Source organism: Sceloporus undulatus, chromosome 2, assembly GCF_019175285.1.
Source record: "Sceloporus undulatus isolate JIND9_A2432 ecotype Alabama chromosome 2, SceUnd_v1.1, whole genome shotgun sequence".
NCBI classification, from domain to species: domain Eukaryota; kingdom Metazoa; phylum Chordata; class Lepidosauria; order Squamata; family Phrynosomatidae; genus Sceloporus; species Sceloporus undulatus.
The window spans coordinates 186,342,616-186,354,489 of record NC_056523.1 but is presented as its reverse complement, the minus strand read 5'-3'; the positions used below and the strand labels follow the sequence as shown (position 1 = coordinate 186,354,489).

General features: G+C 42.8%; 1 protein-coding gene across 1 annotated transcript in view; it reads right to left on the bottom strand.

The window, feature by feature from the left end:
* Positions 1-11,874, bottom strand: part of MBD1 (methyl-CpG binding domain protein 1) — an 82,939-nt gene that overhangs the window by 45,261 nt on the left and 25,804 nt on the right. The window contains exons 4-9 of the mRNA XM_042447625.1: positions 7,864-7,904; positions 6,766-6,909; positions 6,470-6,604; positions 2,512-2,562; positions 1,844-1,912; positions 1,269-1,361 (exon numbers count right to left, since the gene is read on the bottom strand). Coding sequence (XP_042303559.1) covers positions 1,269-1,361; positions 1,844-1,912; positions 2,512-2,562; positions 6,470-6,604; positions 6,766-6,909; positions 7,864-7,904 — 533 coding nt within the window. The remainder of the gene's footprint in view (positions 1-1,268; positions 1,362-1,843; positions 1,913-2,511; positions 2,563-6,469; positions 6,605-6,765; positions 6,910-7,863; positions 7,905-11,874) is intronic.

The following is an 11,874-nucleotide window of genomic DNA, read 5'->3' as shown; positions in this document are numbered from 1 at the left end:
GCCAAAACACTGTATTACATGAAGAATGCCAAGATTTTTCAACGAAAAAATTAATTATGTCTTTATTCAAATTCCCTCTCCAAACATTCTGTTTGGTTTTTTTTTTACAAGAAATAATCTCCCCTTTGCCTTTCAAACACTATGCTGCTCAGCCAACCACAGTAAAACCACCCCAGAGACAAGAAAAGGAAAGATATATTTACTATAACATATAACAGACTCTCATCATGTAATCTGAATTTGACTTGTAGCACACTTGCCACAGAAAACTGGCTGTCTTTTCTCTAATTTAGGGTGGGTAACCAGTGAACTTTCAGATGTTGTTGGACCTACAACTCCCATCATTTCTAGCCAGCAAACCCACAGCAAGTGGCAGTGGAGTTGCAATTCTGCAATTCCTAGGGAGCCACAAGTTGCCCACCCCTACTCTTGTTCATTCACCAAGATTCACTTAGAGCAAGCCACAGCACAAACTTTAGAGGGTGAATAGAATCATCCTAATGGGCATTCTTGTCAGTGTCTTATCACCAATCTCAGTGCAACAGCAGTGATCAGCCATCAGCAGAAAATTTCATCATCACAGTTAGGACCCCAAGCAAGCGACGAACAGGAGCCCAGACAAGCCTAGGCGGATGGCTTGTGTAATCATTCCCTTTGCTGTAACTCAGGCGGTTTACAGACCGCCCCTTTGGGGCGGCCTGTACCTGCCCCTTTCCCCGCCGGATCTGGGCCTCAGCTGCCACAGCGGCAGCCTCTGAGGCCCCAATCCGCCGCTTTCCAGGCCGCGGGGAAGCAGCAAAAGGCCGCTTCCCAGGGGCCTGAAAAGGGGTGTCCTTGGGGCTTCAAGCCCCAAGGACACCCGACGGCGGCGGGGACAAAGAGAAAGGGGCCACTCAGCCCCTTTCTGTTTTGCGTTGCTGGCACAGCTGTCTAAAGGCTGCGCCCAGCAACGCAAAGCTGGAAGGAGCTCCATTTCGGAGCTCTTTCCGGCACCGCAAAAAGGGCACCACAGGCGCCCTCGCACGGCACCAGCATGTCACATCCGCACCGCTCAGTTTGGAGGCAGCACGGTCGTAACATCTCAATGGTGGTGCCCATGTAGAATGGGTGACGCCATTTTGTACGTACTAGGTAGGTACTAGGGTTAGGGCGTCCAGAAGGGACGCCCTTTCCTAACCCTAATACGTACCTAGTACGTACTTTGTGCGTGTCTGGAACGCGCCTCAGAAAAGTAATTCAAAGGTTCCACCCTCCTTTATTCTACATACTTCACTCACGGTGGCCACTGCAAGTGGGTCTGTTTCTGATAGCTTCTTGCGGCGTTGCCTTGGACCACGCTGGGCCTTGGTGGGAAGTCCATCCTGGCAAGCAAAGATGGAAAAGAAGACAAGGTCAAAACCAGATAAACAAATAAAAGTACACAAGACAGAGAGAGAATAATATCTCTGACATCAGGAATATAATCCCAAAAGGTTATTTTCTTTGGGTATTTCTCAGATTTATATGTCACAAATCTCCTGGCAGCTCAGCAAGTGAACTCATTATCCCATTGACCTTGCAGACTTATCTAAGGTCAGCTTAATAGCCAGGCACCATTCTCAGACCCAGGACTTCCTGGTCCAAATATCATACAAATTCTCATTGTCCACAGTCCTGATTCCAAATCTCAACTTTCCTCCAATTTACCAAACTGAGCATCAGAATGCCTATTCTCATTCTCCCTCTCTGCCCATGATATTTGGCCAGAGGAGTGTGAAGAGGAGGGCTCAAGTCCCAGTAGTTGGTGTGCATGTACAGATGTTTGCCCTCATGTTGAATGGCATGCAGAATTGGAGCCACTCACTTTTGCTGGTGTGGCCTTCTTTTGCCGGCGCCGTACAGGTGTAGGAGCATCCTTGGCAGAGGCTGCTTCCTGGTGCCAACCGGGAAAGAGCCACAAAAGGCCATTAGGAAGATTGCTTCCTTGTGCACAGATGAAGGATGGAATTGCACACTGAAAACAGACACTAAAGGAACACACATGGATGTGGGGCAAAGTGTGCACAAGACCTCCAGCTCAACCCACTGCTGGTCACACATCATCCCGCATGAGTATCATCACAGGAGGAACCAAGAGGCTAGCATGCTGCTGCGAAGAAGGGAGCGCCCTACTTCATACTTTCCCTACATGCCAGGCTGTAGGAGTCTTGCGGCTAAACATTTTGTGTTATGCCATTGTTAGCCTTAAGGCAAGGAACTGTTTTGTTGTTCTTTTACTTGTAAGGCACCATGTACATTAATGATGCTATATAAATAAATGATAACAATAACAATCGGGAACACAAGAGAGAAAGAATCATTCAGGAATACAGATGCCCCCATCTAGAGCTGGGGAAGAAGGAAAGGGAAACAGGAGCAGAACTACTACACAACACTGGAATGGAAGTGAGTTAGCTGAGAGATTCCAAACTGGTTAGGGGGAAATCACTGGGAGAGGCCAAAGCGGGTGGAGGTCATATAAGAGCCACTTACCACTGTAAGCTTCTTGGAGTTGTAGCCATCCTTCTTTGGGAGGATTTTTTTCTGCAAAGAACACAATCCATTTAGTGCCAGAACAAGAGAGTACCAAAGGGTCATTAGAAATACCACCCACCAGGAAGGTGAGCAGCATAGGAAAAGCACACCAGGAAAATTATTTCTCTGACTTGAGCTAAAGGTTGTGTGATGTTGGCTCAGCCAGGCTGGCCCCACAGTTCTTGGCCTTGGATGTCTGCCACTCTCACCTTGCCCTGTAGTCCTCCTTTTAAATCCCTTTTTGAGATTTGGGCCCCCAGGTTATTTTATGGTGGACAGGTTTGGGTAAAAGTGGTTTCTTCTATTTGATCAGTATGATCACCCCTCATTCGGGGTGAAGGAAGCCAGTCTGAGTCATAGTTAACAAATTAACAAGTGAATTAATGCAGTTCATTAAATCCTGTAGAACAGTAAATGCTTTAGCAAGTACCAATACTTCTTAGTAACCATATAATGATACTCAGCCTGAGTTATGTCAGACCTTGCCCTTCAATCAATTCAGTCAACAAGGACACATTCACTCCCCAGTTGACTCTCCCAACTGACTCATTCCTCCTCTCACACAGAGTTCTTGATTTTGCCCTTTTATACAAGGGACACCATTTTACTATATCGTTGTACATCACAGGATTTGAGTTTCCATGGATTTTTGTATCCACAGGGGAGTCTTGGAACCAAATCCCAGTGGATACCAGAGGCCCACTGCAAAATATTTGCAAGTTGTTTCGTTTTTGCTGGTGCACACTCTCCACTCTTGAACTCTGTCTCAATGATAGTATACAATGTTTGTATACTAGTATATAGGAGAGCCATTTGGATTGGATTACACTGAGGAACTGAGTACAGGATGGTTACAAAGGAGATGGGAAAGGATGCAGGGGAGGAGGCCTGTGCTGCTGTACTACAATGCACTACTGTACTTTTCTGAAGAAGAGTCAAAATACAATGAATAGGAAATAGAGAGGCAATCCAGTATAACAACAGCAGGATATGTGAGTTAAGTATAAATTATTCAGGTATAATAGTTCCCTTCATTTGCAAGACTCTAATGTCATGATAGCATAAGATTTTTTCTGAAATCATCTATCTAGCAAGTTTCTTTATTTACCTGAGAATGGGATATATGATGAAGTCTAGTAAACATTAAAGTGATTCATGTCCCTTTGGAGTACAAACTGCTAATTCAAATTCATACTAGCCTAAACTCAATTGTTAGTCCCAATTACAGCAAGCCCATTGAATCAACAGAACTTACTGTCATGAATAAGCTGCCAAGGTTAAGCATATGTTTAGTAGTGGAGGAAGACAGGGTGTGTTATCCAACTCATGATTCTGAGAAGTAAAAAATGTGTTATTATCCACAGCTGAGGATAATCAGCAGAAGTCTGGGGGAGGAATTATGAGCTGAAAGTTACAGAGATTGTTTTTGTATAAAGCTGAAGCTCAGTAGAGAGGGGAAGAAGGAGGGGTTAGGCCTGGGAATATTTTGAGTTGCTGACAAATGGGGGAGGCTTTTTGTAACAGGTCAGATGTCTGGACTCTTAAGTATACGATGTAACTGGAAAAATCCTTTCAGTCCTGACAACAATTATGCACTGTGATCAATGGTTTGCTGAATAAAGCTTTTCTGAGTCTACCAAAGGCTTACATTTCAAAAATGGAGTTAGCACTTGTATATATTACCATTGATTTAATTGGTCTACTCTAGCTGGATTTAAGCGATTAGTCTGATATAGATGTATATATCAAGAAAACATCTGGAGTATTAATTGCTGGTGTGGAGAACTATAGAAAACAGAAATGAAGAGACAAAGAGAAGAAAATATTCCTTGAAGGAATATAAACAAGCAAGCACACATGCTCACACTGACAAAATCCTTCCATACAAGCATATTAGTGATTATTCAGTAAAGCATAATAGCAGCCCAGCTGTCCCAAAAGACAGCTTGAACACAAGTGATTTTCTCCAGCCATGCATAGCTGCAGAAAGGGGCTTGAAGGTATTAGGACACATTCTAAATTCACTCATGTTAAATAGTCAGACTTTCTCTACCTTGGCTCAGTAATAATTAAGAAATCAAAAGAAGACTAAGACTTGGAAGGGTAATTATGAAGGAACTTGATAAGATCTTCAAGTGCAAATATGTATCATTGAGTATCAGTCAGAATATTCCATGCTATGTGTATTTCCAGTTTCTGTATATGAAAGTGGTAGCTTGACAGTGAGGAAAGCAGACAAGAAGAGGCTCAACTCTGAAATATGGTGCTGGAGGAGAATTCTATTGACACCATGAACTGCCAAAAAGACAAATGGGTCCAAGAGCAAATCAAGTCTTAAATGTCCCTAGAAGGCAAAATGTCCAAACTGAGACCATTGTACTTTGGTCATATGATGAGATGGTATGACTCAGTAGAAAAGATGGCAATGCTTCGTAAATTTGGAGACAGTAGGAAGACAGCAAGTCCACATTACAGGTGGATAGACTCAACAAAGGAAGCCACAGCCCTGAGTTTGCAGGACCTAAGCAAGGCTGTTGATGGCAAGGTGTCTTGGAGGTCTCTTGTTCATAGGTTCACCATAAGTCAAAGTCAAAACAACAAACAACAGTATGCCCAAAGAGGTCAAAGTTTCTCCTGCAACAGACAAGTATGTAGAAAAGAATTACTAAAGGTAAAAAGAAAAAGCTGCCAATATAGATCTATGATTCCCCTCATCTCTGGAGGTACATGCCTGATTGATCACTCCATTTCACTAGATATAACAATACTGGCAAAAACAGTAGCAAAAATGAGAGAATCTCTCTTCCAATAAAAACTTTAAAGCTTTTCAAATGTCATATTGTAAGACCCTACAGAATGGTGATTTCTTTATTCATTCAACACCTATAAGATTAAAAGATAGTTTGTTATATCTCACATGCAGAATGTGATTATTTTGTTTTTATAAGTGGTTTTGGATTGATTATTTAATAACCATATGGAGGACAGATAATCACCGGCCCTTAAGCATGTGCTCCTCTTGATCAAGAATTGAACAGATGCCGGGTTGGAATATACATTTCTCTACACCTGGAGACCAAATGCTAAGACAGACAATTGGCTGCCATATTACCTCAACCAAAAGTACAGTGGGCCCCTGGTATCTGCTGGAGTTTGATTCCAGGACCCTCCATGGATACCGAAATCCATGCTACCCTTTACATTAAATGACAAAATCAATGTTTGCTTACTGGAATTTACAGTCCAGTGTGTTATTTAGGTCTGATTAAATATCATGTATGTTATGGTCACTGATATTTTGCCTGCTAACTTTTAAAAAAAACCTCCCCCACTACTCACAGTTGTCAAGACCAGGGAGGGGCCTGCTGTTGCTTACCAGTGGGGAAGGAAGTGGAGAGGCAGTTCAGACAATGTAATTCTGAGGGGAAGAGATAGGAGGCTGCATTCCATCTATGACCACACTCTCATTTTCATCCCCCTCAGCCTAGACCAGCCTATTCTTCGTGTTCTGACTTGTCTCCTTGCTCCCTCCCCTCCCTGTCAGTAAGCAGCAGCTATGGCCCCTTCCTAAGCCTGACACTTGTGGATAAGGAGGTTTGGGCTGGGGCCAAAGGGCTACAAGACAGTTCCTCATTCCCCATCCCCAAAAATAAAAGATATACATTAGCTTGGAAATACCATCCACGCAACAGGTGGACAGTACACATGGACAGACAGAGTACTATGCTCCACATCCTTTGTGCTCAATCACAGCCATTGTTTTCCCTGTAGACACATCCCTGGCCATGCCTTAAAGATCTCCCTGAAACTCTGTACCCTCTGTATCTTCTTCCTTTCATACTCATCCTGTTTTAAGCTCTCTTCCTGTGCAAGTACAAATCCAGGTTGGACCAAGCATACACAAACACACACACACCTTGCGTTTAAGGCAGCGGCGCTTGACGCATTTCCATTGGCGCTTCATGCCTGGTTTATGTCTCCGCAAACAGATAACGCAGCTACCACAGTCTTCCATTATCTTGCAAGCCTGACACATACCACATTCAAGACCCTGCAAATGGTGAGGGGTGACAAGGAGAGTGTAAGAGAGCAAGACAGGTGGTTAAAACTTGAAAGTGTTATCATAAAGGAGAGGCAGGAATCAAGGGACAGGTGAGGTACTAGAAAGGGACCCAAGGGAGGGATAAAGCAAGGATAAGCAGCTGGTGGTACCTTTTTGACAATCCTCAAGCATCGACGCAGCAGGCATTTGACGCCAGTACAAACCTCTGGATCTCTGGCTCGCAGGACACACACACTGCAGATGCCGCAGTCCTGAGACATCTGGCAGGCCTGGCACACACCACAGCCAATTTGCTGCAAGGGCAGAGGGGTGGGATGAGGAGGGATCCAGGGAAAGCAACACCATGAACCCCTCACCTCATAGCTGCACACCTAGCCAGTCAGCGAGACCAGATGACTCCACTGAGAATGGCAGGAAGGACACATGCTCCAACAACAAGGCCACAAAAGAAGCTGTCTTAATCGGGGTCAGGTCACTGGTACACTATCATCTATACTGACAGCAGCTCACAAAGCTCTTGAACCTTGGTTGTTTCTTAATCCACCATTCAAGAACCTTCAAGTGAAGATGCTAGCATTACCATCAAGCTATATTTTTTAAATGATACTTCCATCCTGCACTTATCTGGGTGCTTCCTCATTCTCCTAGCCAAGGGACCAAGAAGATCTATTTCTTCAGTACAGTCAGTCCCACTAAAGCCTATTTACTGGGTTCCCAATGCTAATGTTTTGATCCACCCTGGCATGTGGCCAAATTGTATTCAAATTTGTGGGGGGAGGGGTAATTATCAAGTTTGAAATGGTCAAATGGTCTCTAAAATGTTTACTGGAGTTCCCAGCCTGTTGTTGTTGTTGCTCTCCTATCATTTGTCTGGAAAGGAGGGTGGCACTTTGTATCATTCCTTCATCTGTCAACCATAGGGTAGGAAAACGTGTATGTATGAACATCTTAAATGCCTTCTGCACATGTACAGGGGTGTTTACAAGGAGGGTAGGCAGTCATGGCAGGTCAGCTAGCTAGCTAGGGATACTTAAAGAGACATACAAGAGCTACACAGCAGGCTCAATGTGCCATCCCAAAATGCAAATCTTGGTCATACAGACAAGAGTTCTCTCTCCCCACATCTCCCCCTGCCCTCCTCCCTCACACACACGGACTCTCTCTCTCTCACAACCACACTATCAGAGGTTCATATTTCAATGCTAATTTCTAAGTAGTTAACATTATCCATAAACACTTGGTGTTACCTTGTAATACCTCTGTTCCCGGTTGAAATCTCTTCTCTGAGCTGGTAATGACAAGAAGGGTAAAAAATTAAAATCCATGCAAGAAACACCTATGGAGAAGTGCGGAAAGCAATTCAATACACAGCAAATAAGCTATGATAAAAAATCACAAGGCAAAGGGATAAGTTCTAGTACCATGCTGCTATCCTGCCTTGCTGATGAGCAGAGCACACTATTGTAACCCATGCCTGAAGCAGAAGCTAAAACTAAACTGACAAAAGGTCTCCATCCACTATTTCTCCAATGCAGCCTTGCCTTCTTTGGAGAAAACACAGAAAGGGATCAAAAGGACCAAACAGAAGAGCAGAGGTGAGGAGGGCCAGAGAAGATATACAGAAAGAGTAAGAAACACTGATGGATGCAGAACTATCACCCATCCACTATAATAATATTCTAGCCCGCCTTATCACAGAGAATCCGGGCAGGTTACAACAGTAAAATACATCAAAGTTACAATAAAATCCAAGAAGATATCAATCCCTATACCCATCTCCAATTCCCAATGCTAAAACAGGATTAAACATAAAAGCATTAAAACAGTAAAAACATTAAAAACATTCAACTAGAATTTGGAGGAAAATAAGCAGACAAGGAGGCATTTTTCATAATCGTGATCATGTTCATGTCAAGTTTGTATCCAGATCTACATCTATATTTCTATATCTATAGCTCTATATCTGGGGTAACTGAGGGGTAACTAAGCTGGAAAGGCCTGCCGAAAGAGATCCATCTTGAGTGCTTTCTTAAAAGCTGTCATAGTGAAAATGTGTCAGATCTCCTCCGGGAGGTCGTTCCATAATTTTGGAGCAGCAGTAGAGAAAGCCTGCTGGGAAACGGATGTTAGCCTAGATTTTTTGGCTGTAATAAATTCTTCCCAGAGGACCTTAATGTGCGGGACAGACAATACAGAAGAAGGCGTTCCCTCAAGAATTCTGGACCCAAGCCATGTAGGGCTTTATATGTAATCACCAACACCTTGTACCTTGCCCGGAAACTAATTGGCAGCCAGTGAAGGGACTTCAAGACCGGTGTTATATGATCATTTCTAGAAGTACCCATAATCAGTTTGGCTGCCATGTTTTGTACCAACTGAGGTTTCCAAACTTGGCACGAGGCTAGCCCCAAGTAGAGAGTGTTACAGAAGTCCAATTGAGAGGTTACCAGTGCATGAACTACTGTTTCAAGGTCCCTTGGCTCCTGGAAGGAGTGCAGTTGGCTTATCAGCCAAAGCTGATATCAAGTGCTCTTGACTGTCATATCCACCGGAGCTGTCAGCTGGAGCGACGAGTCAAGGAGCACTCCCAAACTGCCGGCAGAGCCCACTAGTAAAAGCCCTTCTCCTGGAGTAATTTCTTCAATCGCCGCAATCCAAGCATAAAAACACTTTTTAGTTGAGGGAAGTCAGTCATGACATCAGGGAAGATTGTTTTCACACTGGCACAGCTAACCTTTAAAACCCCCTATGCAGAGACACACATATGGCCAAGATACAAACCAAATAGATTACATGATTGGAAGCAAAAGATGGAGATGCTCCATCCTGGTGGCCAAAACTAGACCATGTGTTGACTGCGGTACAATGAACTACTTACTGTATATATCCATGTATAAGTCTAGAAATTTTAGTCAAAAAATTGACCCCAAAAACCTGGATCGACTTATCCACAGGTCAATGTAAGTCCTGTACTTTAACTGTTATGAAAAATGGGGAACAAACCCCTGGTGAAAAGGAAGAGTGTAATCTGTCCTGGAAGCACTGACCCCCTCCTATTCTCTCATCCATCTAGCCTTTAGTGTGAGTACAAACAGTTAATGTCTGCTAGAATTTTGTAAGTTCTTTATCATTCTTTTGCTATGCTTCATCCTTTAGATATTTTTTACATGTCTCTATGTTTTACCCTCGACTTATCCATGGATCATATAAAAATCCATACTTTTGGACCCAAAACCTGCCCTCCACTTGTACATGAGGTTGACTTATAGTTGAGTATATATGGTATATCAAAACACAGGGTAAAACTGAAGAAAAAATGAAAACCAGTCATCATACCAAAATATTATCTGAACAACATCTCAACAGAATTCACAGACAATATAAGAAACAGATTTGCATTATTAAGCATAATCTACCAAGAACCAGAGGAACTATGGACAGAAGTCAGGGATGCAATAAAGGATGAATGCAGACAGACACTTATAGTAATCAAAAAGAAAAAGAAGAGACAATGGATGACAGATAAAATGCTTCAAGCAGTAAAAGAAAGAAGAGAAGCAAAACAAAATGGAAACAGGAACAAATTCAAAATTATGAATGCAACAATACAAAGATTAGTGTGAAAAGACAAAGACAATTACTACAATAACCAATGTAAAGAAATAGAAGACAATAGTAAAAAAGGAAGAACAAGAGACCTTTTCCACAAGATTCGTGAAATTAAAGGGACATTCAAACCAAGTACAGGATGCTCTATGATGATATAAATAACATAATTCAAGACCAAGAGAGAATAAAAAAAGCTGGAGGCAATACACAGAAAAGTTATACAAAAGAGATGAAAAAATGAAAGACACATGGAACGAATAGCCATATGAAGATGAACCCCAAATTCTAAAAAACATGGTAGAAGCTGCAATAAGAGAAATGGGGGGAAATAATGACATTCCAATCGAACTATTACAATTCACACTGATGGAATCAACTCCAATGTTAACCAACATATGTCAACAGATATGAAAAACAAGAGTGGCCAACCTATTGGAAAAGATCAATTTACATCCCCATCAACAAGAAAGGAGACACCAAAGACTGCAACAACTATAGAAAGTTGTTGAAAGAAAGAGTTGAAAGTTGAAGAAAGAGGCTCCTCCCTCCCTAACTGTCATCTTTCAGCCTCTGAGGGAGAGAGAAGGCTGGCCCAGTACCATCTGGGGCTAGCCTGAAGAAGGAGGCTCCTCCCTCCCTAACTGTCATCTTTCGGCCTCTGAGGGAGAGAGAAGGCTGGCCCAGTTCCATCAGGGGCTAGCCTGAAGAAGGAGGCCCCTCCCTCCTTAATGTCCTCTTTTCGGCCTGTAGGGAGAGAGATAGGTGGGCCCGGTTCAATAAGGGCTAGCCTGAAGAAGAAGAGCCCTCCCTCGGGTCCATCTGCTTTGGTCCAGGCCTCAGAGGGAGAGAAGAATACTGGACCTGATTCCCTCCCCCCTCACCATTCCCTTCTCCTTTTGTGTCGTGTCTTTTAGATTGTAAGCCTGAGGGCAGGGAACTGTCTATTATCCCCTCTGTTGTAAACCGCTCGGATTCCCAGTGATTGGGCGGTATATAAATAAAACTTATTATTATTATCATTATTATTATTATTATTATTATTGGAACATAGTGCTAATCTCCCACACAAGCAAAATTGTGCTCAAAATTCTGCAACATAGTCTCCAACCATACATGGAGAGAGAAATCCCAGAGGTCCAAGAGGTGTTCAGGAGAGGAAGAAGCATTTAACATATGAGGGCTAATGGAGCACACCAAAGAATTCCAAAAGAGATTCAGCATGTGCTTTATAGACTATAGCAAAGCCTTTGCATGCATAGATCATGAAAGGCTATAGAATGCCCTTAAAGACATGGAAGCGCCAACACATCTAATGATCCTGATGAGGAATCTGTACTCAGGACAAGAGGCTATGGTTAGAATAGAACACGGAGAAACAGAATGGTTCTCTATTGGCAAAGGGGTCAGATAAGGTTGCATCTTTTCACCCTATCTTTTCAGCTTACATGAAGAACATATTATACGAAAAGCAGGCTTTGAACACAGAAGAGGGAGGAGTGAAAATAGGAGGAAGGAACATCAACAATCTAAGATATGCAGAGGACACCACACTATCAGCAGAAAACATTGCAGACCTAAAGGAATTGAGGAAGGTCAAGGAAGAAAGTGAAGGCAGGATTACTGTTGAACATAAAAAAAAAAGAAAACTA